The sequence below is a fragment of the Suillus bovinus genome (genome assembly GCF_016758785.1).
Source record: "Suillus bovinus strain UH-Sbo-P2 chromosome Unknown EDB93scaffold_4, whole genome shotgun sequence".
NCBI lineage: Eukaryota > Fungi > Basidiomycota > Agaricomycetes > Boletales > Suillaceae > Suillus > Suillus bovinus.
Genome location: NW_024542060.1, coordinates 838,163 through 865,312, shown reverse-complemented (window position 1 = coordinate 865,312; position 27,150 = coordinate 838,163). Strand labels below are relative to the sequence as shown.

Here is a 27,150-nt window from a genome sequence, read left to right as displayed (position 1 = left end):
AAGAGACTTCCTCTCAATAATGGGATCTTCGGTGTCGAGTGAACGGGCCTTCTCATCTGCTGGCATTACAATTAGTAAGCGATGGAATCGGTTGAAATCTGACATTGTCGAAGCTCTCCAGTGTCTCAAGTGTATGATCAAAAGGGACCTCTTGTTCCGAGACTCGGGTGACCCATGTATTGCAGCTGAAGTTGATGGTATGGATGGAAGGCTTGACGAGAAAAGGGAAAGCTGGGATGTCATGGTTGAAGATGGAGACTCGGACAATAATGGTTTAGCTAGTGATATTGATGATTCTGAGGATGCAGAGGTACATATACTAACACTAGACGAAATTTGATTTTTTCTGGTGACAAGCCCTGGCCAAGCCTGAGCTGTCTATGCAGGCTCGGCTCACCATTTTTCAAAGCCTGAGCCTCGTCAGGCCGAGCCCTAGCCCCGGCTTTTGAGCCAAGCCGGGCCAGGAACATCACTACTTCAAATACCCGAAGGTTGAGAAAGAAAATCAATCTTTCCTGCATTCTCATTGTATATAGTTATTAATCAGAGCCAAAGCAAGGATAAGTACCATCCTTCAGAGCATTGTTCACTCGACAAGGCATGCTGTCGTTCATCGAGTCGATTCGACGATCTGGAACTGAGATCACGCCACGGCTTATGGCTCATGAACCATAAAGTCATAGAAGGAATACGATACCGATGGAAAGCAGGAATATATATCAAATCATCTATCTGGATCATCATAACACCTGCCCGGTATCCTCATCAGTCGCTCGCAGGTCCAAGCTTTACCTCACGAACCAAAAAAAAAACCAGTAACATCATGCGTGACCTCAAAGGAAAGTGCATCTGATCGAATCCTCTGCTTCCCACCACGGTGTTCCCTGTACGAGGGTCAGGATAAAATTATGTGCGTGAGATCGCATCTGTGCAACTTCTGAGCATCCGCCACTTGTCGGAAGAACCCAGGAGTTTCGCCAACCGGTCTGACAAAATCGGTTGTGCCTACAGAATCACGCAGAGTGGTAGAACCCGGAAGAACTCCAAGGTATGAGATATCCGAGACTGCGCGGACATGTGTTTTAGGTCCGATAGTAAGCTCGAACTAGTGTTGCGGAAGTCCTGGTTTGGTCCGGTTCAGCAACAAATTTTGCGAACACTGAACCGGACGCCATGAACGCAGTTCATGGTGTCCGGTTCACGTCCGGTTCAGCGTTCGAACATCGAAGCACATTGTAAATATACTCGATTGTACTATAGCTAGTAGTAAGGAGTACTGGTACACTACTGTGAAGCAGGCTCGGAGGGGGTGATGCCGTCGATATCTGTCTCATGATCCATGTCAGTAGCTGCATCCGTAGTTACCCCGTTATCCTGGTCTCCTTCACAGTCACTTTCCCCCTCAGAGCCCTCACTCGTGACCACTGACCTGCTAGCCTTGCTGTTTGCGCAAGACAGCATTGTTGGGGTCAACAAGCTTGGGTGCAGGGCAGTGGGATACGAGTTGAGCGATGTGCCTGAGCGGGAAGCACAGGCAGTGGAGTATCGTCGTCGGGATCGTTGTACCATCGGATTTGACTGGCGTCAAGGAGAGTTCCATCTGCACCCAGACCACACTGGTCAGCCATGTTGTGAGGGGGAAAGCTTGAAGAGAGTTGAGCTTACCTTGAATTTGATCCATTTTAACTTCCATCGAGTTCATGAGTGCCGAACAATTCATGTAGCTACCCTAGAAAAAAAACGACCCGTTAACAAATACATTAGCACTAAACCAAATTAACCAAAGTCTCCATACCTTATCAGGTTCTTCCTTTGTAATGTTTGGGTTAGTGGTAGGCAAACAAACCTTCACGGACCTTGCCAGTGTGGCATGGTCCTTGTGAATCGGATTCCAAGCGAAAAAGTTGCGAGTAATCATGTCATGTTCAGTGTATTGCGTGTGTGGGTGATGTCATCTCGTATGTGTGAGTAGCCTAAAATGGAAGCAGTTCAAAAAGGTTCGGACGCGTTCGGACGCGTTCAACGCGTTCAAGGAATGCTGAACGCTGGACTGGACCATCGGTCCAGTTCAGCCTATACTCTGAACGTTGAACTGGACCGTGGTCCAGTCCACGAAAGGTCCGGTTCGAACCGCGGTTCAGAACCGAACCTCCGCATCACTAGCTCGAACATGAAACCCGACAAAAAAACCAACATCCCTAAGATAAGACGGTGCATGCTGGAGGACGGAGGACATCCCCTCGTGTCACTGATCAAAAACAATTTTGAGCACCTGGAACGATCTGAAAATGCTCGAATTACTACTACCATGAATATGGAAGTTCACTCGCTTGCACTTTTCTCCACCGGATGTGTCGTATACTTGTTGTTACTGGTATGCAGATAACCAATCCGGTAGAACTGAATCCACAGTTCTGCCCAGCATTCGGCGATGCGAGCGCATGGGAAGGTTTGGCTGTACCTGACACTGATCGTGCATAAAAAGCCAACCTACGCTGCCCAGAATTCACCATCAACATTCAGCTATGAGATTCACTTCACTCACCACTATTGTCATATCTGCGGCAGCGATCGCTGGCATAGCTATCGCGTCTGATTCAGATGCGTCTATCGGCGCACGCTGCGACCCCGGTAATGAGCACTTTTGCGGTTTGCATGCAGACCGTGTACTTACGGTTATACACAGATACAGAGGGGTGCCGCATAGCAGAGGAGGAAGATTATAGCATCAGGAACGAAGCCCGTATAATCTGCAGTGGAGATCCAAATTGTTAATGCTGCATACTTAGCATGTTGTGCGCAAGAGGGGCCGAGGGCGTGGAGGAAGGAGCACTGTGCCAGAGCTCGTATCTGATCCAGTGTATTTTTGCTATGTAAAGAGTTGTGTGCGAAAACATGATGACTACATTGCGAGAGTATCAAGGTTAACGAGAATTGTACACCAGGATAGAGACCTCGTGATCAATGGCAAAGCAGACGACAGCAATGCAACATGGTAGAACTACATACCAATACAAATGGAACCAATTCTTTGCTCGAGCTGCACTTTCTTCTCGGAATATGGGGAATGCTTGAGTGTCTGGATCGTTTTGTAAAGTCCGTGACAACACCATCCTTCAAGTTCTTGAAGGTATTCTCATAGAAAGCACCCAGACAATGTGTTTTGCGATAGCGTCGCCGACCTCCCACAGCGTGCCAACGATGCCGGCGGATCCTGAAATTTACAGTCCAGCTTCACGGCGAATGGCGAGACCCTCATTGTCGACGGCGGTATTCTATGCTGACAAGAAATCAAAATTTGGTACATGAAATGTTGTTCTCCTTGATATCAGGCTGTGTTACAAGAAATACTTTGTGGTACGGTTGGCCGTCGCAGCAGTGAGCTTTAGGAGAAGTTCGAGCTCGCTGCTGACAGAAAAGAGCCCGTCCTGCTCCTTGAATCAATGAATATGTGGTCGAAAATTGTATGACTGTAGATTGAGGGTGAGAATCACAAGAGAGCAGAAGACATGTGCATGATAGGGATAGCAGAGTACATATTGAGTGTGATGAGAAGGTGTACTCGAATAGGATGAGAGCGCTTTACATTAACAGGAGATGAATATTGGCGTATTTTATCATACAGGCCCTGGCTAGCTACTAATATTTATGTACAATGACGATGACTCGAAACAAAATGATTGAATGAAATGTGCATCATGGGAGTTGGTCAAGTTATCAGACCACTCTATTAGCATCGACATCCCACAAAACACATCTCCCATCAACCATTCTGACTGAATACTGCGGCTGGTGCCACAGCGGCACCCACACCCTCGCAGTGCACTTCCTCCCGCCTGCACCCCACTCACCGTATTTCGTGCCACCTGAGTCAAAAAAACAACATCAGCACCATGATCGATATCAGATAAAAAAAAACCTGAAAATTCACCAGCACTCGCAGCAGCCATAAGTGGCACCGAAACCATGGGTATGCCAGCAAGCATGTCGCTGGCAAACATTGCACCTGCTGAAACTACCGAAGCAGTACCAGCAGCGCAAGCGCCTCCGATGGTTGCAAACATCTCCATTGATTCGTCATGGCTGAACTCGCGACTCCCCGTGACAGAGCGTGCCTCAAAGTGAAGCGGGAGGCTGGCTAGGTGCGTGGTCCAACGTTCTCCGGGTTTGAGGTGATTTTTCCAACTGGTAGGGACGCCTATGAAGAAAGCAACATGGATGTCTTCGCTGAGGTCGTTAATTACTGTTACGTCAGGCATCTTGGGGCATATATGCTCAGTACTGGGAACAACAGAAATGAAGGTAAGTACTATTTATATTACAATACAGACGGAGATTCAAACGATTTTTAATTTCATGTTTAAAGGAAAGCCCCTCAACGTTGTTCAAATCAGCAGAGAGTAAGTGCTTTGTGCATATGCTGGGACTCCGACTTGACTCCGACCTTGTTTATCTAACTTCAAGGCAAGGCCCACCCACTGCTAAAATGGACCTCAAGGATAGAGCCGGAGAGACATTGACGACATGACCAGTACCCAGCTGCGAGTATCTGAAGAGTAAAGGGTATACGGGGTATGTATGTGAGCTCACAACCTTGAATGAGCTACTGCACGGTACTGGTTGGTTGGTTGGTTATGAGCGACTGAGAGAATAGGAGAGCAAGTGTCAATATATATTGGCTGCCATAACTTCAGGTCATTAGGATTAGTATAGGAGAATCAACGTACTTCACACTCTGAGATCTAGCTGCTTTCCATGCGACGGTTAAAACTTGAGAATTAAGTGCATTCCTACCCAAGGCACGAGTAGGTGGGGTGCAGTTCCTTGTGTTCCTGATCGATTAACGCATTCTGGGTTGGCTTACGGGATAACGATTCTCGTAGATGTAGACAGAGCCACTGGCAGCGGCAACTTCAAGCTTACACCGCGTTCAAGAACGCCCGCCCGCACAACAAAAAGTGTCAGTACTGTTGTTCCATTGACGATATATTCTTTCAGCTATAGGATAGCAGGTAGGTCAAAGTTGTTCGCTGGAACCATGAATAAGTGAACATCATGTCATGTAAAACGACCCACTTGGTTCGTCGAGTAGGAGGATGTCTGTGCCAACAAGTAGCGCTTTTGCAATCTGCACCCGCCATCCTCTGCTCGATGTCTGTACCTGACATCTATTTGAGCCTCCCCAAACCCAAGCCTTTGCAGGATCTTCTTCGCCTTTGCTTTTCCGCGCACCGAAATTGATCAGCGGGAATTTATCAAAGACGTCTGCAATGAGTTCTGTCGCCATGTCAGATGAGATGTAGACCTGTGGATTCTGGCTCTTCAGTGCAGCAAACTTACTTTCTATTGCGAGCTGCGCCTGACGGGCGTCATGTCCGCGTGTGCCAAAGCGTTTCTGCGCGACTTGTTGTGCGGTGATCACACGGGTCTTCATTTGAGAAATGAGAATGCTATGAAGCGGAGTATTCAGCTGGGCCGCCAGTGCTTGGTGAAGTAGGCTGAGGTGCATCTCCAAGTATTGCGTGCAAGACTACGAAATTTTTTAGCTAGTGCAAATAGATGAGGAGACAATTTACCTTCATATTCGTACATGCCTTGTCTTCTTCAAATACTTCATTCGACACAATAGTGGTTTCGTCAAAGGTCTCAGGCTGCGCGATGTAAAGGATATTGATATATCATCCGCCACGCATCTCACCAACACTGCGTTGTCGACATAAGCACATTCATACACTACAAAAAATGAGTGCTGACTCGTCTTTGCAACAACATTCTGCCCCACGAGACCATATCGTACGCCATCAGATGCGCATCGACGATCAGATCGGGGTTATTGACGCTAATGTTGACAGTATGCATGGCAATGTCATAAGAGGATGTCTCAAGAATTTTGCCATGAAATCGGCTCTGCTTCTGTGGGCTGCAATGGGGAGACAGCGACAGCAGCCTTCTTTTAAGCGCGTTTCATGCAACGGGTCTTGATAGACGACATGAGTTTCGGTTGGTATGAAGGCGGAGCATTATCCACCAAAGGGCCAGACGCTGATACTGATGTCGAAGTCCTTCACTCATATGACAAACACGAAACAAGAAAGTAAAGTCTGAACGCAAACCCTGAAGGTGTCTTTACATTTCCCTTGCCAAGGGTCGTACAAAAGTGGTTGGTCCTTTCAGGGTTCACCTCAGCCTCACATCTCTGTGGCGTCTTGTATGTCCTTGGCCTTATCGGACATCACGGCCAGCATGGATGTGACGTGATTGAGCGCACTGGGCTCCACGGAGATCTGAAAGTTATCGTTGCCGGATGAATTTGAGGTCATGTTGTGGCTTGACTCGCAGTTATTTTCTTGATGGGTTATGTTGTTTGGTGACGACTCACATCTAGAGTGCTATTCCAGGGTACGTACTATTAATAGCGTGGCATGAATCAAACACTTCCGGCAAGTTCCAGTTACCGCAAAGGGCCTCTCAGACACTTGTCACCCATCAAACTCCACTTGGTACATAACGCCAGTGGCAGACACTGGACGTACGCTTCTGCAGCATGGAGTAGCTGGGGTACGCACTTGACCCAATGCAGTACTTTCCACGTAATAATCAATCAGAAGGAACACGCCGCTCCGCCAATGAGCCGGTCTGGCAGCGACCACCTCATTGGAACCTCGAGTTCACATATAATGGACACTTCATGATCTTCTGCCCGACTCATTTTCTCTCACAACCATGATACCATGTCAGGATAATGAGGAGACTTCCCTTCTCCCACAGCCAGAGCGGCCGATAGTAGCCAAGACACCTCTGCCTTGGGATCAGTTCTGGATCATATTGGCTTTGAATTTTTCGCAATCGCTTGTTTTCAAGACCCTTGCCCCGTTCACCCCCCAAGTGAGTACATGCTGTCTTCTGCGTGGCGTCGAAGATGGGCCAAACGGAATTTTGTAAAGTTAATCAGAGACATTGGCGTGACCAACGGAGACGAACAACGGGTTGGATACTACGTCAGCTTCCTGGTGAGCTGGTTATATCCTTCGATGGCCTCTGTCCCTTCCTGATGTCGTCTCGAGCACTTATCATACTATGTCCCTCAAACGCTGGCTGTACTCTATTGGAGTCGACTGTCTGATCGCATTGGGCGGAAGCCTGTGTTACTCACTAGTTCATTCATAATAGCGACTACGATGTTGTCGTTTGGACTGTCAAGAACCTTTCCCGGTCTGCTAGTCAGGTTTGCATCTCAGATCCATGGTCATCAACCACTTGATTACTGATATCCTGATTAGTCGTGTTATCGCTGGGGCATTCAATGGGGAAGCTGGCGTCCTGAAAAGTATGATGATGGACATTACTGACGCAACAAACTTGCCAAAGGCATACGGATACATGCCAATCTCAGCAATGTTAGCTTCCATCATTGGGTAGGTACATTCGGTATCTCTGCTTGCTCTTGATGTATTATGATTGACAATATCCTAGGCCACTTGTTGGCGGATCACTCTCCCGACCAGCAGACAGATTCCCTGAAATCTTCGGTCGATTCGAACTCCTGAAAACCTATCCATACCTTTTAGCATGCGCTGTTCCAGCTCTGTGTGCTTCTATTCTTTGGATAATCATGTATATCCGTCTCAAAGAGGTTGGCGTGATTTAGAAAGCTGTATTTGGATCGTACTGACTGCGGTAACAAGAGTGTTTCGATCAAGGCACCGCCGTTGGAGATGATGAAACAGTGGCTATCGCGACAGTCGTATACAAAGCGTTCTGCGCTATCAGGCGATGGTCTTATCAGTTCCTGGGAAGCAAACTCTGAAGAGGTCCCATCAAAGTCGCTTCGTTCTATGCTAACTCCAAAAGTCCTGATCGTAGCAGTAAGTTCTAGCACGTGGACCCTTTTTGTTGTCGCGATCAACAAGCTCCAACCACTTTTCTATGCGACGCCGATTGAACTCGGTGGTGTTTCCCTGGACCCTACCCGCATTGGCGTTATATTCGCGACAGCAGGTTTCGCCAGTGGCATATTCCAGTTCCTTTTCTATGCTCGCTTACACGATCGCTTGGGCGCACGAACCATGTATATGGGTGGTCTCAGCTCCAGCATACCTATTATCCTTCTATTCCCGGTGATCAATGCTCTGGCTCGAGCCTATGGAATGTGTTTTGTCGTGTGGTTGGCCATTGGCGTTCAACATGTGCTGATAATTATCTTGGAAATGTGTCCCTGTATGTCAACCCAGCATTTCCTGTGTTGTGCTTGATTGAGATGCATCCTTAGTTTGTATGGCAATGTTTATTAGAGCAGCCGCCCCCAATCGCTCCTCGATTGGAGCAACAAATGGCATTGTCCAGTTGGTTAGTGGAGCGGCGAGGATCATTGCACCACTGTCTGCAGCGGTCTTTTCTTATTCGATGCAGGAAGGTCGTGATGCGTGGTTGGCATACTATTTCTACATGGCACTTGCATTTCTCGCTATTGGTACTTCTTTAGCCCTGCCTCGTGACCCTAGTCTATGGGAAGAGCGGAATTAGCATGCCCGTCAGCGATATTCACTTGTTTAGACGATGTGTTCTCTGTCGCAGAGACAATCATATTCTTTCTTGGAGCATTCTGCACTTTCAAGCAAGGTGCTTAGCAATGCTGACGGTATGTACAATATCTTCATCTCCCACCATTATCATCAATCCTAATGTGCACGACGGCAGCTCTTTCAACTGACTCAGTCTGAGTCATAGCCGGACCGGGAATCTTATCACAGTTATTGCCATGTGACATACAAGTTGGCGATGATGGCAACGAGGGATTCCCCAAAGTCCGGTCAGTGGCGTCTAGGCGCTAAGATAGCGTGGGTGTGTGGAAATCTACTCGTTCCTGTGCAAACGTATAGGACTTTACGTCCAATCAAATGTGGCCCTCGGGCACCTCTCTAAATTTATGACATCATTTGTACCAATCCGTGCGCAGCTGGCTTTATGTCAGTTCGTCGCCATCGCAGCATGCGGACTGTGGGATCATTTAATCTTACTCCGCAGTCCTTCATATATCTCTGACGGCCTCGCTGTGGTGGTGAAATTGCTAGTGAGTTAAAGAAAACACTTGACTTTGGGAGAGCTCGTCAATTGAGTTTTCCCCTGACCTGGCCGTGGCTTTTATCGTCCACTAAAAGTATCCGTCAGATATATTTTTAACAATCTGTCAATGCGTCCAACAGATCTGAGCTGCCAGATCTGCGCCATTGAATGTACGTCATATCCATTTCACTTGACTTTACCGTAATACTCATTATAATATATCTGGTTGTTTTGGCTACTTTACTCCGCCGCAGTACTGATCACTTGGGCACCTTCAAAGAACTGTATATCTCACACTAATTTAAAGAAAACATTGTCACTGGCAATACTTGGTAACCCGACTCGGACTCCTGTTCTCCGAGCGTCTTGGAATATACATGACTATGTAGCGCTCTTCCGAAGTGCTGGTTCGTTGTGAAGGTTATCTGATCACTTCAGGTCATATCACCAGTGCATCGTTGGGTTCAAAAAGATGCGACGTAATGTGATGTGGTTTCCCCTCAACTCGAGGGCAAACCTCGGCATTCGTCATCAGGAAAACCATAACGTAGGAGATACTCTGTCCATATATTATACTTGTGTAGGCTTTACTCGAGTCGGAGACGAACCGGCCTTGAGAGCTCCATAACTTTGCTCTCGAAGGAACTCGAACGGCATGCACGCTGTTGGTCTTGCTTGGCTTTACCCGGCTGAGAAATTACGCTTAAGAGAGATGTCAACTGCACACCTAGACATCGCTCCATCGAGGCCTTGGAGTGACTGTCCTCAGCAGTCACTCAAAAGAAAATTGGTGACGCTGACGTTAGCTGAAAAATCCGTTGACTGCTGTCTGACAAAACTAACTCAACTTGTCAGCCATCGGGCAAGTCATGTAATTACAAGGAATATCCTCTTCATCTTCTTCTAGCAACCTGTGAGAGTCCATAATCGTAAATTGGTCTTTATTCGATTTTCTCAAGGGACAAAATTGTGATCGAGCCATCGTTATTCACCTGGTCTGGAAAAACTGATTATGACTGGTCCACGGAAAAATCTTGCAAAGGAAGAGTCGAAGAACTTGACAAAACTCCAGGGTAACCGATGCTTCGCACAGACGTGGCGGGAATAAATTCAATAGAACGTGAAAACCGATATTCCTGGAGTAAGATGGCGCACGGTGGACGCCCCCTCGTGTCACCAAACATCGACAATTTTGAGCACCTAGAAAGAGTTCAGAAGAGCTCGAATTGCTACGTGGAAGCTCACTCTTTCTCCACCGGATGTTTCGGAAACTTGCTGTCATGCAGGTGACAAATCCAGCAGAACCGACTCCAAATAGTTCTACACCGGATATTTCGAAAACTTCTATCGTGCAGGTGACCAATCAGGCAGAATTGACCGCCAAGTTCTGCACCCTACACTAGTGACCGTCGATGCAAGCACATAAAACCATTTGGGTGTACGTGACACTGATCATGTATAAAATGTCACCTACGCGGCCCAAAAAATACCATCAAGATGAAATTGACCTCACTCACCATATCTGCAGCAGCGATGGCTGGCATAGCTATTGCATCTGATTCAGATACACCCATAGGCAGATACTGTAACCCTATTAGTGAGCACTTTGGTGGCTTTTGTGCAGACCATGTGTTTACAGGGATCCAGATTCACTAGGGTGCTCGCAAGGCCTGGGCGATTATAACAACGGGAACGATTTTGGCTTTATGTGCGGACCAAATTTTACAATTATATCAACTACACCGTGTTCCTGCTCAGCCTGCTGTAGAGTGGACAATAACATGATCCGTTGTGGAAATTAAGTAAGCTTTATCTTGCCCTGCTGCTTTTCGAGCCTAAATGTTGATGTTGTTCACTTAGCATGTTGAGCGCGAGAGGGCGTGAAGGAGTGCTATGTAGACCATGGTCAAATTATGTAGTGTTGAATGATTTTTTTCAAATTCACAGGCATTGCATGACCCGGGTATGTACTCACTAATCGAAAAATTGGTGTACTCGGCTCGAATCCCGAAAGGTTGAGAAATCATTATAGTGCGAACATCGGACTGGCGGTTCGGTGCCCATCCGAGTCTCAGCAGACCAAAGAACTTCTCTAGATGGCGTCCATCTATGGATTATTCAAATTGACCCATAAATCATGTGCATGAAGGCGACAGTTGCGCACGAATGGCCGCATTACTGCAGTAGGTTCCACGGGCTAGAAGATTCAGGGTGAGCTGGCATCTATTCCATTCCCAAGCAATATGCTGTTGGCAGAACTCAGGAGTTTTGCCAAGAGTAAGACGGAGAACGCTCCACCGTGGGTCAATCTCACGGGATGTCGTAAACTTGCCATGCAGGTGACAAATGGCCTCGCAGCAAGTAGTTCTGCCCCCTATACTATCATCCGGCGATGCAAGCACATGTAAGCATTTGGTTTCACCTGTCGGTGGGGACAGGACCCACGCAAAAATGTCATATATATCGGTGTGGTTTTCTGTCGTATCGCTTTCATTCTCATTTTCATTTACAAATATAATATACTATGTGGCATGAGGCATACAGGAATGAGTTGTACATGTGAAAGTTACAAGTAAAGAATGAATGTTCGGGCCACTACGTATCAAAGTAATATCTTTGAAAAATACTTCTTCACGCCTCCTGCACCATGAACTATCGCCCCAATCACTCCATCCGGCCGTATCACAAACACCTTTGTCTGGCCAGCTTCCACGAGATAAGCCGAATAAGCATGGCCCTCTCGATCAACAAGAACGAGGTCAGGAGATACGACAGGCATCACTGATGCGGATGATGGCAGAACGACCGCCGATCGTACGATACTTTTGTCGTATGTCTCCAGTGCACCCAAGATCGGGGTTGCATCAGCAAGACTCGGCGCAAATACAAGCATTGTGTGGTACCAGGGTCTGTACAAACAAAAAAGTGTCGTCGCATCAGGCTCTGCCCGCCCCACCTGGACCATATTGGGCGCATCAGGCGCCCTATCCCCAGCCTCCAGATTTTTCTCGTCAAGCACTCCGTATGCATTGATAGGCTTCACTGAAGCCACAAATTCATCGAGTACGATGGTACTGAATCGGCAGTTGATGCCGAGCATATAAAGGATGGGACTTCGCCTAACCGATATGTCTCCGGACGTCAATGCGCTGTCGAGAATCGAGGTGGTCACCTCAAGCATCTCTGAGATCACAGGCAGACGCTCGGCGCTGTATGTCTCGAGAAGATATTTGTCGGCGAACCCTTTCTGGACGAGTGCAAGCTTCCATCCTAGATTAAACTGGTGTATGGCGCAGTCAGTTATAACACACATGCTACATCTACCTAACTCACTGCATCTTGTACACCTGAATTGAGTCCCTGTTCATAGACAAATGAGCGATTATTAGCAATATAATTGAACCAATCATACCTGACCACCCGTTGGGGAGTGGATACTTGAATACATGTTAGCAACAATTTGCGAAAAGGCGTTTAAAGATAGACATACTGAGCAGCATCTACAATGACATGCATCAGCATTGCCACACACATCTCGAACAGAACCACGTACCGCCCGCAACGAACACTCGACCCTCGCCAAACTTATTCACCATCCGAATATTGGCCCTAGAACAAACTGATGAACGTGCATTGATACGGACAAAAACACAAAGCGCACCGGTAGTCGCTCATCCAAACCATCTTGTTGAATGTGATCTTAGTTGGAATTAGCGACGCAATGGCCTCGAAGATAAGCTCTTCGCTCTGAGCGATCTTCGTTAGATCGAATTCACGGCCGAAAAGGGAAAATTGCCAGCCGTCCTCGGCAATCTCGTCTGTTGGACGCAGTGAGACACTGCATATCGTCAATATACATGTCTCCAAGCCTTCAGTAAACATACCCTCGCTCAAGAAAGTTTCCAAATCGGTGCCAGTGCTTCAAGACTGGATTAAGACAGCTTTTGACCGAATCTGTAGAAACCGGACGTACCACTCTATCGAGCCCAACGCCCGTCAAACGGATATCTCCAGTTACAATCCGGGTATCGTCTCTAGTCTCACCCAAAAATGTGAGCCCAAGTTGCTTGCGGACGATGCCTGCAAAGCCACTTTCAGTCTCGTTCATCCTGGTGCATTGAAACTGCGCCTTACCTTTAGCACCATCAGCGCCAATGATCCACTTGGTATTAAAGGTCTCTGATATGCCGTTCTTTGCTAGAATAGCAGTGACGCCCTCATCGGACTGTTCGAATGAGAGCAATTCGGTGCCCATCTCAACAGAACAAGAGAACTTCTCTAGGTGGCGTCGCAGAATCACATCTAAAAGTTGTTGACCCATCATTCTGGGAGCATGCTAAAATAGAATTAACATGAAGGTTTAATCATGCAATAGTGTTACGCACGAATGGTATTGCTGGGGTAATTTCCACATGCGGGACCATCGATGAGTCTTTCACAGGTTCCAACGTCCCGGGCTTGTATGAACGGAGGAGAGGGGCTGCTTTCCCCAGACTATTAACTTCTGAAACGTCCAAGAAGTTGTAGAGTTCGAGGGAGCGTGGCTATATAGAGCATGTAGTTAATGAGATCATGTACCTGACAAGTGGGTGTGCAACAAACCCATATTCCGGAACCACGCTGTCCGATGCGAGGGTGAGGATCTTTATCGATGATTCGAACTGAGATATCGTTTTGGAGAAGCGTCAACGCTGCTACCAGACCCACTGGCCCAGCACCAACCTGATGGCAAAGAATTCAGCCGAGGTGAAAAACCAACACGTGTGATGAGCAGGTCACTTACGACTAACACGGGAGGATGAACAGAATGCATATATAGCGCTCGAGACACTGACAAAAGTATTAGTTGATTTGAATTCCAAGGATTTGGATTAGCAGGTCCCTTATAACATGGGGACGGGACCGAGCGCTGCGGTAATGACGCTGCGGCTGAGCCGTGTATGCCAGCATATCCTTACAAAACAACTTACCGATTGACGACGATTCGAGTCAGTCAATATGACTCTTCAAGTTACTCTCGTAGACACGGTACTCATGCAATCACTCCTCTCCTCATGCACGTCTACTTTCGATTAATCACGATTCTCCGTCAGGCTCAATCATATCCGGGCCATCAGATGATTTGTCAAAACGCTCACGAGATAATTCATGATGCTGACTGCACGGCCCGCTTATGATCTGTTCGAGCCTATAGCGTTGTATAAAATTGACAGTAAAAGTTTACGCTCACCAAATACATACAATTGAACACGGAGGCTCGGGGCAAAACTCAGGGCAGAACAAAAGTGGTTGAAAATTGCCGGGTGGGCTATGACAATGTCTTACGAAACCCCTAGTAATGATGATGACTCATTCCATCGTCGCCATTGTCTTAGTTAATACCTCAACCTCGTCTCTGTTGACCCTACTCATCAAAATCAAAAGCGATTCCCTCCAGCACCGTTAATCATGCTGACCTCCTTTGAGCCGCGAGTGAACTTTTCATCCTCCACAGCTTTTATGGCACACGGTACGCCGTCGTGCAGATTTTCTTGTGCCAAGATCAGAGAATGTGCACTCTGCGGCAATGTCTGCATGCCATACAATGGAGATGATTGTCATGGCAAAGGCCTTGACTGGGCTGTTCTGCACCATCTTGCTTTAGGATATTTCTATGTTCCATCGAATCTGAACTATATGTTATTAGATCAGGGTACATCTCCGCGAGTCTGGAGAATAATTACGCTCCTTCCCTTATTTTCATTTTTCTTCTGACCCATGTGGTTGACAACTCCGAGCTACTTCTAGACCACTATTCCTGCGCTCCGCTCAGAAACGGCCAAGATCCAAGAAAGCTCAGCGGCAGTGGCCAGTATTAATAATTGAATCATGAAAAACTGTTCGTTCATTTGCCTCAACGATTATCCTTCCTGCGATCTCTGCGGCCCACTGGCTATCACCAACTTGGTGCGCCTTGCTGTAAAACTTTCTCCCGGTGTAGCTCCAGCCCCACTAACGAGCGTCAAGAACAGGTATAAAATCAATGCAGTTGTGTCGAAAAAGTCTCAGAAGAACGACTCCTCTTGCGGTAAGCAGTCCTCTTGTGTTACACTATGTGCATTTCATTGAACGAACATATGATAGCTTTTCTAATACTTTGTAATAGCAAATTTGCGCGCCTCACAGAATCAAACTTTCCGTCGGTATGTGGTTTTCCTAGCACGGTCACATCTTAGGCTGATAGATAGTTATATCAGATACTATGAAACTCGTTCAAATCGTTTGCCTCGTAGTCCTTGCTGCTTCCGGTGCTGCCGCTGCCACGGGGGTGGACACAACAGCACCTCCTAATGCAAATTGTAAGGCGAGCGAATGCGCTTTCTATTCACAATATTTGCATTGCAGTTTTGGGTGGTGGCCTTACCAGATTTCCGCTAATTGCTGGGTGTGCTGTCAATCAAAGTAGATAAGCATTTTTTTGCTCCCAATACAAACAAAATTTCAGGGACGCGTGTTTTCTCACTATAAAACTTTCTCCCGGTACAGTTAAGGACCGGTCCTTTACCCACCACATTTTGAAATGCATCCCACTTCATTCAACTCATTTTTTCGAAAATCGTAGTAAACAGTAATATTCTAATGTACATGTAAATACTATGATAAAATTTTGAGAGCTATTGATGACAGTGTTGGTATGCTGTAGCAAGATCATTGAAAACAGTATTATCTTTGACTTCACCAGTCCTTTACCCACCTCGTCACATCACTCAACGCTGTAAATTTGAATTGTAGTCTTGGTACCGACCGCCATTAATCTCACCTACTCTGCTGTCCACCATCTCCGAAGATAGGGTGCAGTTAGATATAGGGAGGGAAAGGTTAGTAAGGCCCACATCATTGGCAATAGTGGTCCGTGCATCCAGCAGATAGATTCCGTCTTCCGCAGATGCGGTATTTCCACCAAATGTGAACACATTGACTTGAACATCTCCCTGGCAGTTCTGGAGTTGCAATGAAAGTGTCATAATTAATGCCAATAATTCTTTTTATTGATTTGATATCTTCTTCCATTCTGAAGACCAACGACGAGATGTCGCCGCCATAGTGGTGAGCAAGAAACAAAAAGGAAACAACACAACGCACTGAAAAGGAGACACGCACAACAAGCGTGACGTGGTGGACAACATGCCGGAGGTTATGTGTGCTTATATGTCCCAGCCGCACTAGGTCTAAAATTGTAACCCTCGTCAAAAGCCATCGTCGATGGCGACCAATATTCTCGTTGTTAGCTTTCTATACCGACTCATAAATTTCATATTCCTAACTCTACAGTATTTAAACCGTCCCTTAACTACTGGTAGAGTAGTTGATCTTTCCCCCACCGAAATATATACTTAGTTCGGACAGTTCTATTGTGTGAAGTGAGTCTATTATAGACTCTCTCGTGTGTATCGTTTTCTAAACGCCACAAAAATCAACGCAGTTGAGTTCGGAAAAGTTCAAAGTTCACAGACGAACGGCTCCTCTCGCGGTGAGCAGTCCTCTTGTCGTACACTCTATGTGCATTTCATTGAACGGACATATAATAGCTCTTCTGATACTTTGTAATAGCAAATTTGCGCACATCATACAATCAAACTTTCCATCGGCATGTGGTTTTCCTAGCACGGTCACATCATAGACTGATGCATAGTTATACCAGATACCATGAAACTCGTTGAAATCCTCGTGATCCTTGCTGCTTCTAGTGCTGCTGCCGCTGCCACTGGGGTGGACACAGCAGTACTTCCTCAGATAAGTTGCTGCGATCCATGCGCCTCCTCTCCACAATCTTTGGCATGCGAAACAAAAATAGGTTGGGCGCCCATGTGGTCGTCCGATAATTGTTGGAAGTGCTGTCGCGATTTTAGTTGAACATCTTGGTTATTTTTGCTCCTAATACAAACAAAATGTGACATGTACCGTTTTCTCAAAAGATCGAATACTTAGCACGGATAAGATCACTCGGTGAAACACAAACAGAGATGCACAGTCGGCTCTCTTTTGACCGGTGTCCCTGACAAGCTCTGAGAACTCTGATGTGTGGAACGCCCCTGTGGATGATTGACAATGTGTCATAAGCAAGAGGTAGATGATCAACCTCAGGTTCTCCCTCTGCAGAAAGTTTGTCCGTCATCATCAACAGTACATCGACTGGCGGTAAGGGAAGCACATGATGCATATGCAAAGAACTGCCATCATTTGGATTTATAACTCTTGTCATGAACCGTTATTCGGCTGCGGCACTAACACCACAGTCGGCAGGTAGCAACCACTTTGAATAGCACACATGATGAATTCGACACTGGTACTGCAATCATTACTTGTCACTGGAACCTATGGCACTACTCACAAAAAGTATCGCCGAGGTAAATGTCCCAGCTAATCAATGATACTCACTTAGTGAACAAGTCCGCAAGATAAATCGTTGCATGCAGGACGCTTATTTTGTTAGACATCCAAAAATACACGTGTGATATTGCACCAAACTCCAGAAGTGAGTCGTGCGCACAATGAACAAACGGCAGTGTGTTCATCGTGAAAATGGCAAATTGATTGTTGCGCAACACCAGTACTGCCTAGCTCCTCTCCTCCCATCGCTCATAGTCATTCGTAGCAAGACTTGCGTGATACTTTTTTTCGACGGTCTCACATACGGCATCAAGATTTGTCAGTGCTTCAAGGAGCGCATTCAAGGACGAGAGTCCATCTGAAAATAATGGGATCAGGCACCTGGAGGGAAATCGTGGATAAATGAGAATATTGCATACCATACATCTGTATTCGTAGCTGAATGAGGTTTTCGGAAGGATGGGGCACGCTGCAAGCGTCAGCAGATCAGCGAATCGAAGCACGTTATCATAAATGAAGCAAGTGTCATGCTACCGCATCTCAGCGTCTCTTCGCGATGACCATGTCCGGATAACATCGACCAGCTGAACGAAGCAACACCAGGAGAATAAAGCAAAATCGTAGACCGCAAACAACAAGTCGACACCATTCACTAACCTATATCCACAAAACTCCACCTTCGGGCTTCCGTCACCATCATCAACTCAACGTTCATCAAACAAAAAAACACAACATACTTTTTCATGATCATCCACCGTAGAGCATTTCCAATCGTATGCGACTCGTCGAAAATTTGGAATGTAGCTGCAGATAGGTCTGGCGTGGCACCCGCCATCTGAAAAAGTTTCAGGGTTTTTGTGTCCGAGTTATAGCTCATGCACGCACAATCTTGATTTTTGGGGTCGTCTCTGCCATGGTTGGTGAAGAATGATGGGGTCGATGAAGGGTCAATATTAATGACAATATTAATTAAATGAGTCCCTGGCCTCCATGGGTATTTTCTGGGATTGACTGCCAGAATTATTCGTTGCCCGCTTAGCTCAGTGGTAGAGCGCGTCACTCGTAATGATGAGGTCGGTTGTTCAATCCAGCCAGCGGGCATGTCGGCTTTTTCCACTGTTAGCCTTTGCTACAAACGATTCAGCTAACCAGACGTAGTCGTCATCGTCATCGTAGAAAAAACCAAGGAGATATGGTATAGTTGTACAGAATGCAAAATACAAGAGTTGAAAGCATGCTAATGCTAAACACAATTCCACTTTTAAATTAACCTACGGCTCCTCGAACACGTACAACCCGTCCAGCTCGCCACCGTTCACTAGGCCCGTTCGCAGACAGCTAAAATCCCCATCCCCAGCGTCTACAAAGCCCTTCCTGCTATATCCGTCTGCGTGATCCACCTCAGGAGGTGAGACGCTCAGTGCGCGAGGTGCTGAGTGGGAGCCCGGGGAGGACTCCTCAACTCGCAGTCGCTTTTGTAGGGAATCACCCCGAGACAGAGAATCATTGCCAACATCCAGCTCTTCTGAGGAGCGTTTTCGTTGACGGGGCGTAGAGATCGGCGCCACAGACTCTCCGCGCCGCGCTCGGTCATCAACAGGACGATCCGAGTCTGTCCGAGGACGCTTCGGCGGAGTCGAGGTACGAGGGACCTCGATGGGATCACCAGCAGCAGCGTTCTCTGCCTCGAGGTCTCCAGAAGAGCGTTTCCGGGGTGTGACAGTGTGCGTCTGGGAACGTGGGTTCGCGAGCTCATACTGCTCCTCTTCACTCTCTTCTTCCTCGTCCTCATACAGCTCTTCTTCTTCTGGCTCCTCTTCCTCTTCCTCCTTCACCACCTTGCTTCTGGGAACACGTACCTCTTCTAGTACTATTTCGCTTAGGTTCTCATATTCTGGCGGTGGCTGCGGTTGAGGCTGTGGTACTCGGGTTTGGGATTCATTTTGAGGCGCAGACCGCACCTGAGGAGTGACAGGGTTACCAGCTGCCACATTTGCCTTGATCATAGCACGTTCGCAGACAGAACATCGGCAGTGATACAGTGGTGCACATGCTTCGCGCCATACCTAATTGTAGCTGGTTCGGACGAGGTAGCATCGCGGTACAGAATGAAACTCACCGATTTGAATGCTTCGAGACTGTACTGTGCCATGTGGGCCAGCGTAACAGGTACATAGGGGATAGGATGTAAAAGCTTGGGTGATTCTAACACCGGTGACACGGGGATGGGGATGACAACTTGTGGTGGTTTCGGCCTTGCTGTTGCCGTTGTCGTTACAGACTCATGCTCCTTCTCCTCAGGATGTGATGGTGGAGGGGATGGCGTGGTATGTAGTGTTGTCGTAGAAAGAACAGGGCTCGTCGTGTGCGATCCATCGCTTCTCGTCGACGCACTGGTGCTACTCAAAGAATCGTCCTCGCGCTTACCGCCAATGTCCAAGCCGCCAGCCGCCCAATCAACACCATCAAACCATATTCCAGGTGTGCGCAGCTCAGCAAGCACATCCTCAAGGTTCATCTTTGACGCGCGCACAGCAGGGTCTACCCAAGCACCTCCTATTCCATTCGCAGACTCGATAACGAGCCGCCGGACGATATTGTTCATCCCAGGCAAGAGGATCTGACGCAACTGTTTTGAAAAGGCACGGAAAGCCTGCTCACAAAGTCCGAACGACGGCGGTGCCTGAGAACGAACAGTAGAAAGACGTGGATGCGAGTCGTCCGTGGGTGAGGGAAGAGACGACGGAGACGATGGCCTTGAAAGTGTCCACGGGCAAGGATGTGTAGCGGGAACTCTGATGCGGCGGCGAGACTGTCCATTCTCAAGAGGCTCATCATCGTCAGTTTCCGACTCGTAGTCAGGTTCCTCGCCAGGATCTCTGACACCTCCACCAATTGGTCGAGCGTAACCATACCACTGGTCGGCAGGACTGCACCAGTGCCCATCAAGAATTCGTGTCCGTGCCCAGTCAGCAATAGCCAGATCGCGCACACCACCAGCATCTTCAGTCATCGAAAGTAAGTCGGGGTCATCTTCATCCTCCGAGCCTTCATAGTCTGAGGAGTACGCTGATCGCGGAGACGGTGAGCGCGACCGACGGGAAGGAGACAGACTGTTGACGGGACTATACGAGTCCCCTCCTTCTGTAGTCCGTGCACTATGATCTTGCTGTGGCGCTGGTACACTCTCTGGTTCGCGATGATGGTAAGAATTTTGCGAGAAGTCAGTCCCCATGCCTTCACTGGCCCAACGGGTAGCCGCGACAGCTTGCTCCATCAACTCCGGCATTTTCGTGTATGACCGTAGCCACAGCTTCTCGCGGGCAACGTTCAGAACCTCTGTGATTGAGCCTTCGCCCAGTTCGATGAAAGCATCAACTGTTTGACGCGTCTCCCAATCTGCTGATGCATATTTCCAGGGTGGAACACGTGCTAATGCAAGTTGTCGCGGGCTGGCGGGTGAGGAGCGTGATGAGGAGGATTGAACGAAACGTGGACCACCAATCGCCTCGCGGTCGCGAGCACTGGATTTGATTCGGTTCCAAAGCCCTTCTAAACGACATGACCGACACGTTGCATCAACCCCAGGCCAGGTTTCGTCATCTTCGTTTTCAGAACATAACACCATCAAGGCAGGATTGAGGGTGGTTGCATACGGGTTATAGCCGCCCAAGGCCAGATTAAAATTTCCATGGTTGTATAATTGGCTATAACCGCTGAGACGCATGTTACTCTGAACATCAAATTGGGGATCACATTCGGCGGCGGGAGCCTCACGGAGGCATACACCGCAAAATGCGGTTTTGCGATGCTCGCGACACACGGATATCACGCCCAGCCTTGAGGTAACATGTGTTCGTTTTGCGGCTCCGAGGCCAGCGGACGAACAAGGTGAATTGATGCGACAGATGATGCAGGAATGGTAGGTCATGGTGCGAAAATGGGTGTGAGGGGGTAGACGGTAAGGCTGTGGCGCGATAGTTGCAGCACCTGCAGCCCCATCTGCGGGGGCCTGAGGGCGTACGATTGCATATTGGTGGAGTATGTCATGAGGATCCAGGAGTGCGCATGCATGATTCCAAAATAGATGGGATTTGACTAGCACAATGAATTAGCGCGTTACGATGATAAGATAAAGCAGGTAAACACACGAGCAGTACACCAAGAAGGGGTGACGTTCATTAACTTCTCGAGTTCTATAGCCTGACATAAAGCCGCGTAGACCATTCTAGAGGGCCAAACCTCCCTGACTTCCCAAGTGACTGGACAGTATAGGTGCGTAGCGACATCCTTGAGATACAAAGATGCAATATGTCTGTCATGCAAGCGTGTTTAATTAGAAATAGCTGAAAATGCCATGCAGTGGCGTAGAAGTACCTGATGAGCTCTGGGGGGAGCTGTTGCCATGATCTGTTTGTATGTTTACCCTTGTAGATATGATCACCGGTTGAGTAGCTCGCAGTCGTAGCAGGCGACGTTGATAAGGCCATTGTGGATGTTGTGGACGACGTTGAAAGGGGTACCGACGCCGTAGACGGTGAAGGGGCCATTATCTGAGTATCCTGTGCGAAGTGGGACCTAGGCCTTGATTAGCGTATGGTAGACAGCCGGACTACAGATTCGATTTCGGGTCACCGTGACTCTCATGCTGAAAAGTCACACACTTCCTTTGGTTGGCACATTTCCCACGCACAGACCACCGCGTCGTACGTTTGTCTAATAATCCATTCAAACTACTTATCGAAATATTTCCTATACAAAGAGTTTGCGTAATTCTACACTAGCGGCGTGAAGTCTGTCCAATTTCTTCTGCAGCTCTATACGCCGCGAGGACACAGTGCTATGCTCCTGGATCATCAACTGACACCGCACGTGCGCATCGGGACCCGTCAAGCTCAACCCATCAAGAAGCGCCTGCTCTATGCCCTTATGCAGCCCGCGGACTATTTCATAGTCAATGGCCAACGGAACCATGTCAGCGAAGCGCTTGTAGGCAACTACAAAGGGGCTCCTTCAGTTTCAAATCCACATCTCCGTGCAAACACATACCCTGGAAGTACGCCCTTACCCCCGCCATGATTAGAAGGGCAGGCTCCATTGGATCCACGGGCAGCAACTTTGGAAGATCACTGGCCTGCACGGAAAGGCCAGCTTCGGTCAGTCCAGCAAGAGCCTTGTAGACGGCTTGTTGGAACGCTTGCCCATGGTTTGGGTGGGGCTGAATGTTGTTAGGCGCACGATAGTTCTGCAGCTTTGTGGTAAGCTCTCCGACATCTCGGCAACCCTTGTAATATCCGAGGAATTTGGTCTTGTAGTCAGCGTAATAGTGCACGTTTAAAGTCGTCGGTGCCTTCTCGAGTTCCAAGAGCCAACTGATCTTTTCCTTTGCTTGCTGTGCAGCGTTGTCAAGGTGCTCGTTCACTATCATCCTGCGAGAACAAGGGTGTCAGCATTAATGTATCAAATAGTGCGGGATGCACATACAACACGCTGTGAAGTGCGCCGCCCCTTCCCATTTTCCCAAAATGCTCGTTGACTAGAACGCTCAGGTCGTTCTTTAAAATGTCATACACTTTGTCGAAAAGTATTTGCGATGGTGTCTCCCATTTCTCAGTAAACTCCTTGATATATGTCTGTTGTACGATGAAAGGATAGTTGTCGGGAAGTTCGCGAGTACGAGCCCTAGGATCTAGTCAGTTTTTGTTACAGCACAAGAGTGAAACTCAAGAACCTCTGGGCATGATTGAGAACATCTTCAATGTAAATTTCCTCCGACTGCGGCGTGGGCGACCTCGGACTGGGCGCGGAAGGGACCATTCCTTGCGGCCCCTGTGGTTCATCCTCCTCGTTCGTCAGGAAATCTACCACAGGCAGTTGACGGGCGTCACCCTTTCCCCATGGAACAAATTGCGGGGCTGTTGATCTTACAGCACGTTTGAATGCCTGTTGGTGTGGTCGAATGGTTTGCAATATTCCGTCTTTATCAGGCGTCCCCTCGAGTCGTTGAAATAACTGCTTCGAAAATTGACCGATTATATTCCAAACCTCACCCACGGGATCGGTCGACGGTGCCTTCGGAAGCTGTCTCATTTCATCTTGAGTCTTGCGCAAAATATTGTATAATTCCTTGTGGATATCTGGAAGCCTATTACGTGCATATCAGCATCAGAAGGCGCCAAGATAAGAATTCCGACCTTTTCGCGATGAGTTCGGACAGAATCGTGCTCAGCCTCTCCGTCAGGTTGCTCGTTCTCATAAACTTCTGATACTGTGGCTCTACGGTTGACCAGGGCTGTGTCAAAGTAAAGAAGTCATTTTCTTGCTTCCTTGCTTCGGCCCAGGAGATCCCGTCTTTGAGCAACTGAGACCCAGGCTGCTTGACACAGTACCAGTGGTTCACGAGCGGCTCCTGCTCGTTTCGGATGAATTTTAGCCATGCGCTCTCTTCACCAGGAGGAATGCGGTCCGGCTTTGTGAGCACGCCTGCGACATAGCAGTTAATCATTGCTTTCGAGGGATTCATGAATACGCAGACATACCAACAGTGCGTTTGCCCTCTGGGTCAAATTGCTTCGTCAAGTGATGTGCGCCTTGATTCTCAAAGTCGGCTAGGAAAATACGAGATGTAAGGAAAGGTGACTGAGACGCTAAATCCACTTACTTTCACAAGTAACCGTCAGAAGAATGACACAACTGGGCTTCTCGATGTAAGATGTCACCAAACCCTTGACGAGATCAATATCCCCGGTCTTTCCTGTACTCCCGACGCTCGCGATGAGTCCAGGAAGGTCCACGAATGAAAGATCCGCCACATCCTTCCCACTTATCTCCAGAGAGACACAATTTTTAGAAAATGATAACTCAGCTTGCTCAGCGGTCTGATCTTCTAGCTCGTACAAAAACTTTTGTTCATTGATACTGGGATTGAGAATTGCCCTTTGAGCACGCCTGATTCGATCTTCTACGTCCGCCTTATCGGTGATGGGCGATCCAAAAGAAATGGTGGCCACATCACAGGGTTGACCCGACGGGCCGGTGGTAATGTGAAGTTTGACGAGACACTTCCAGGCGTCTTCCGAGCGTGAAAGTTTACATTCGGTTGGACATCTTCAATAGGGTTAGAGATGGCAATTCCAAAAACAAACCGGGCACGCGCTGACCTGGTGCACGTTCCAGCTGAGCGAGGGAGTGTGATACCAGAAATAGATTCGATAAGAGATGATTTGCCTGCACTCTGCGAGCCAATGACTGCGATCATGGGCAGGTCCATGTCCGTCTGTACACTAGAACGATATTGACTCAATCAGCCGAAGAATATGACAGAGTGAGGAAAAAACTAGCCCTGTCGTGTGGAGGCGATTGATGAGGTCAAGCATCTTTCGACGGTGCTGTGACAAAGTGGAGTCGGAGAGCCCAACACCATTGTTTTCAGGCGAGGTAAGGTCAACGCTGGGAGATGAGGTCAACATCTGAAAAAGTACGATGATCAGGGTCAAAAATTTGAATCCGTGGAGGAGGGTATGTATCAGTCTGTATCATGTGGACCTTTTATACAATTTTTCGGCGCCAGCAAGACAATCGGAATTAGGGACTAAATAACACGAAACAAAGAAGGCGAGTCGACGCCGGAAGGGATCCATGGAGTCACAAGCTGTGGACATACTTGCGATTGACTTCTAATGATAAGAAAGAGCAGCACTGGCTTGAATCGGCAAAATTGCCGTATAGATATGTCATGGGGTTAGAAACGAGGATCAACGACAACAAGCTCGAGGACAAGGGACTGCAAGAAGACAATAAACGACATCACTTTCGTGAAAGTGGTAACGAGGGTGAAATTATCGACATATCAACAATCAACCGCTTGCCCTTTACAATAGAATCACGATACACTCGCCTGCTGCCTGCACACATCGACAACGTAACCCCACACAGGTTCATGGTCAAAGAACACTGATGATGAGAGAAAGATCACAGGATTGTGTCCCACGCTCACTTACCGCATACAGTATGCACTAAATTTCTGTCCTCGATTAATATCATGATATCTCAAACGAACAGAAGCAGAAGTTGTCCCGCGCTGGGGCAGGAGGCCTGCTGCGGTCTAAACACCGCCGCTGGAAAGACGAAACGTCTGATCGACCTTTCTAATGCTGTTCAGCACTTTCCTGACTTCGCCTATTACTATATCTACAGGTAAGGAAATGGTTTGCGCACGACTGAGTGGCATCTGATCATGCCATCCTAGATGACCCTCTGATGGGGGTATTTACGAGAACGTTGTTGGGCATTTTTACCCTCAGAGCCATAAATAATCTCATATCGGTGCTTGTGTTCCACTGGAAATTCGCTTCGAAGGGCTGAAGGGCTGACCCATCGATCCCGTGCAGAGCATATAGCATAATTTTGACGATAAGGCATGAGGCGAGTACCCAATTCTTATTTCAATGACTGTCAGCCACATTTAGATCATACTCTTTCACAACTCGATCTGGAAAATTTATCAACTGCAAAACGGTACCAGCAAGGTACCAGGATACTATATTTGCGCGATGGACTCCATGAACGCTTCAAGTCGGACGATATGCAGCAGCGGCAACTAGTACCCTTTCATCCATCCCTGCCGTCAACATGATGGTATCATCTATTATTCACGTACGATATTCTCTGTTTACGGTCAGCTGCAAGCACAGAATTTCTAAAACGCGACCAATGGGGTCGAGCGCCTACTAATCAGATGTGACGCAGATGTGGTGCGAGATCGGTGTCAATGTGCCAGTTGTTTGTTACTGACCTCCTCGTAAAATTAGGCTCATGGCAGTTTAGCCCTCATATTGATAAGGGAAGCATCGAGCCCTAGTTCCGCCGAATCTTAGAAGGGGGGCGAGATAACATGACCCATGGTTTTGATGTGTCATGGTAGATATCCTGACGAAGTTCCGTGTATGACTCAATCTCACTGCGAAAAAAAAAACAGTACTGCTCAGCGAATACGTACGAGTATCCGATTCTTGAAAATAAATTCCCGACTACTGACTCGACGCTGACAGTTAAGGTCCAGTTTTGTCACAAGCAGTCGCGGAATTTGAGGATGCACTGTTCACTTCCAATTATTTCGAATATATGTCTCAACAATTCCAGCCGATGTCTTACAGGTGCTGTTGCGTATGCTACATGTACATCCATTTCGGATTATCATCTTGCGACTTTCTTACTGGGTGACTTCGAGTTGAGTTCGATCTTAACATGGTTTTCACACGCTTTGACTTGACTGTACTCTAGCGCTTTCCAAACATCAGTTGTAACGTGATACTCTCGACAATGTAGCCATTATCTTGTGGTTCTTCCTATTTTCCGTTTTTTTACGTCAGTGGTGATCACGTCAAATACTCGAGTTACGATCACTCTGTTTGGTGATAAATATAACTCGTACAGATGCCCGCAATGTGCCACGAGGTCAGTTTGGGAACTATGGCAAGTGCTCAATCGACGTGAAGATAGATTTTCTCTCATAAGTTTACCCGAGCATTCCTGGTCGCCTGATACTCAAGTGCAGTGAAATTCGCCCGGGAACGACTGAATCCAGTGGCTAACCATTCACTACAAGAGTTGTGCCCTTGAATGACTCTGTTTGCCAGTGCTTGTCATCGAGTCTGCTAAATTCTACGGTTCGTGTCACATTCGTATCATTGCTAGGATGGTCTTTGGTGATTACAA

The 27,150-nt window shown here is 47.7% G+C and overlaps 8 protein-coding genes and 1 non-coding gene across 9 annotated transcripts; 2 read left to right on the top strand and 7 right to left on the bottom strand.

Annotated features, from left to right (window-relative positions):
• Positions 1 to 890: 890 nt before the first annotated feature.
• EDB93DRAFT_564093 (uncharacterized protein) lies at positions 891 to 2,867 on the bottom strand. The gene is made up of 5 exons (XM_041456731.1): positions 2,675 to 2,867; positions 2,546 to 2,607; positions 2,331 to 2,490; positions 2,171 to 2,282; positions 891 to 1,105 (listed from the first exon to the last, which is right to left on the bottom strand). The coding sequence occupies exons 1-5, from the start codon at positions 2,703 to 2,705 to the stop codon at positions 1,006 to 1,008; spliced, it is 465 nt and encodes a 154-aa protein (XP_041312491.1). The 5' UTR covers positions 2,706 to 2,867; the 3' UTR covers positions 891 to 1,005.
• Positions 2,868 to 3,258: 391 nt separating this feature from the next.
• On the bottom strand, positions 3,259 to 4,288 carry EDB93DRAFT_1120086 (uncharacterized protein). Its single transcript, XM_041448479.1, has 2 exons — positions 3,932 to 4,288; positions 3,259 to 3,866 (listed from the first exon to the last, which is right to left on the bottom strand). Exons 1-2 carry the CDS (start codon positions 4,257 to 4,259, stop codon positions 3,718 to 3,720), a joined length of 477 nt encoding a protein of 158 aa, XP_041312490.1. The 5' UTR covers positions 4,260 to 4,288; the 3' UTR covers positions 3,259 to 3,717.
• A 710-nt stretch (positions 4,289 to 4,998) lies between these two features.
• EDB93DRAFT_1245988 (uncharacterized protein) lies at positions 4,999 to 5,434 on the bottom strand (the record flags this gene model as incomplete). The annotated part of the gene is made up of 2 exons (XM_041452389.1): positions 4,999 to 5,030; positions 5,077 to 5,434. The coding sequence occupies 2 exons, from the start codon at positions 5,432 to 5,434 to the stop codon at positions 4,999 to 5,001; spliced, it is 390 nt and encodes a 129-aa protein (XP_041312489.1).
• A 1,289-nt stretch (positions 5,435 to 6,723) lies between these two features.
• On the top strand, positions 6,724 to 8,523 carry EDB93DRAFT_1076402 (MFS multidrug-resistance DHA1 sub-family; the record flags this gene model as incomplete). Its single annotated transcript, XM_041445229.1, has 7 exons — positions 6,724 to 6,885; positions 6,945 to 7,010; positions 7,065 to 7,225; positions 7,281 to 7,415; positions 7,474 to 7,633; positions 7,686 to 8,217; positions 8,270 to 8,523. The coding sequence occupies 7 exons, from the start codon at positions 6,724 to 6,726 to the stop codon at positions 8,521 to 8,523; spliced, it is 1,470 nt and encodes a 489-aa protein (XP_041312488.1).
• Positions 8,524 to 11,665: 3,142 nt separating this feature from the next.
• Positions 11,666 to 13,876, bottom strand: EDB93DRAFT_1245986 (FAD binding domain-containing protein; the record flags this gene model as incomplete). The annotated part of the gene is made up of 12 exons (XM_041452388.1): positions 11,666 to 12,343; positions 12,397 to 12,423; positions 12,476 to 12,500; positions 12,554 to 12,563; positions 12,617 to 12,672; positions 12,725 to 12,901; positions 12,948 to 12,982; positions 13,037 to 13,143; positions 13,198 to 13,399; positions 13,449 to 13,607; positions 13,666 to 13,785; positions 13,847 to 13,876. The coding sequence occupies 12 exons, from the start codon at positions 13,874 to 13,876 to the stop codon at positions 11,666 to 11,668; spliced, it is 1,626 nt and encodes a 541-aa protein (XP_041312487.1).
• A 3,784-nt stretch (positions 13,877 to 17,660) lies between these two features.
• On the bottom strand, positions 17,661 to 18,348 carry EDB93DRAFT_1076634 (DNA-directed RNA polymerase; the record flags this gene model as incomplete). The annotated part of the gene is made up of 5 exons (XM_041445255.1): positions 17,661 to 17,791; positions 17,853 to 17,902; positions 18,091 to 18,117; positions 18,171 to 18,268; positions 18,319 to 18,348. 5 exons carry the CDS (start codon positions 18,346 to 18,348, stop codon positions 17,661 to 17,663), a joined length of 336 nt encoding a protein of 111 aa, XP_041312486.1.
• Positions 18,349 to 18,462: 114 nt separating this feature from the next.
• On the top strand, positions 18,463 to 18,534 carry EDB93DRAFT_t13. The gene has a single exon. It is a non-coding gene; the product is annotated as a tRNA-Thr (tRNA).
• Positions 18,535 to 18,704: 170 nt separating this feature from the next.
• EDB93DRAFT_1076610 (uncharacterized protein) lies at positions 18,705 to 21,923 on the bottom strand (the record flags this gene model as incomplete). Its single annotated transcript, XM_041445251.1, has 4 exons — positions 18,705 to 19,499; positions 19,553 to 21,531; positions 21,585 to 21,748; positions 21,811 to 21,923. The coding sequence occupies 4 exons, from the start codon at positions 21,921 to 21,923 to the stop codon at positions 18,705 to 18,707; spliced, it is 3,051 nt and encodes a 1,016-aa protein (XP_041312485.1).
• Positions 21,924 to 22,140: 217 nt separating this feature from the next.
• EDB93DRAFT_1120048 (P-loop containing nucleoside triphosphate hydrolase protein) lies at positions 22,141 to 25,119 on the bottom strand. The gene is made up of 10 exons (XM_041448478.1): positions 24,979 to 25,119; positions 24,775 to 24,902; positions 24,594 to 24,716; positions 24,095 to 24,540; positions 23,973 to 24,041; positions 23,628 to 23,916; positions 23,165 to 23,578; positions 22,918 to 23,115; positions 22,483 to 22,862; positions 22,141 to 22,430 (listed from the first exon to the last, which is right to left on the bottom strand). The coding sequence occupies exons 2-10, from the start codon at positions 24,900 to 24,902 to the stop codon at positions 22,186 to 22,188; spliced, it is 2,292 nt and encodes a 763-aa protein (XP_041312484.1). The 5' UTR covers positions 24,979 to 25,119; the 3' UTR covers positions 22,141 to 22,185.
• Positions 25,120 to 27,150: the final 2,031 nt, after the last annotated feature.

What these genes read in the sequence shown, in the direction of transcription:
- EDB93DRAFT_564093 (XM_041456731.1), bottom strand. Translation starts at nt 2,705, where the DNA reads ATGCGGCACCCCTCTGTATCTGTGTATAACC. An exon ending in TCCGGTGGAGAAAAGTGCAA is followed by an intron (nt 2,283 to 2,330) that starts GCGAGTGAACTT and finishes GAGCATTTTCAG; the next exon opens with ATCGTTCCAGGTGCTCAAAA. An exon ending in GTTTTTTTGTCGGGTTTCAT is followed by an intron (nt 1,106 to 2,170) that starts GTTCGAGCTAGT and finishes CCGCAACACTAG; the next exon opens with TTCGAGCTTACTATCGGACC.
- EDB93DRAFT_1120086 (XM_041448479.1), bottom strand. Translation starts at nt 4,259, where the DNA reads ATGCCTGACGTAACAGTAATTAACGACCTCAGCGAAGACATCCATGTT. An exon ending in TATGGCTGCTGCGAGTGCTG is followed by an intron (nt 3,867 to 3,931) that starts GTGAATTTTCAG and finishes TTTTTGACTCAG; the next exon opens with GTGGCACGAAATACGGTGAG.
- EDB93DRAFT_1120048 (XM_041448478.1), bottom strand. Translation starts at nt 24,902, where the DNA reads ATGTTGACCTCATCTCCCAGCGTTGACCTTACCTCGCCTGAAAACAAT. An exon ending in AATCGCCTCCACACGACAGG is followed by an intron (nt 24,717 to 24,774) that starts GCTAGTTTTTTC and finishes ATATCGTTCTAG; the next exon opens with TGTACAGACGGACATGGACC. An exon ending in TCTGACGGTTACTTGTGAAA is followed by an intron (nt 24,042 to 24,094) that starts GTAAGTGGATTT and finishes GTATTTTCCTAG; the next exon opens with CCGACTTTGAGAATCAAGGC.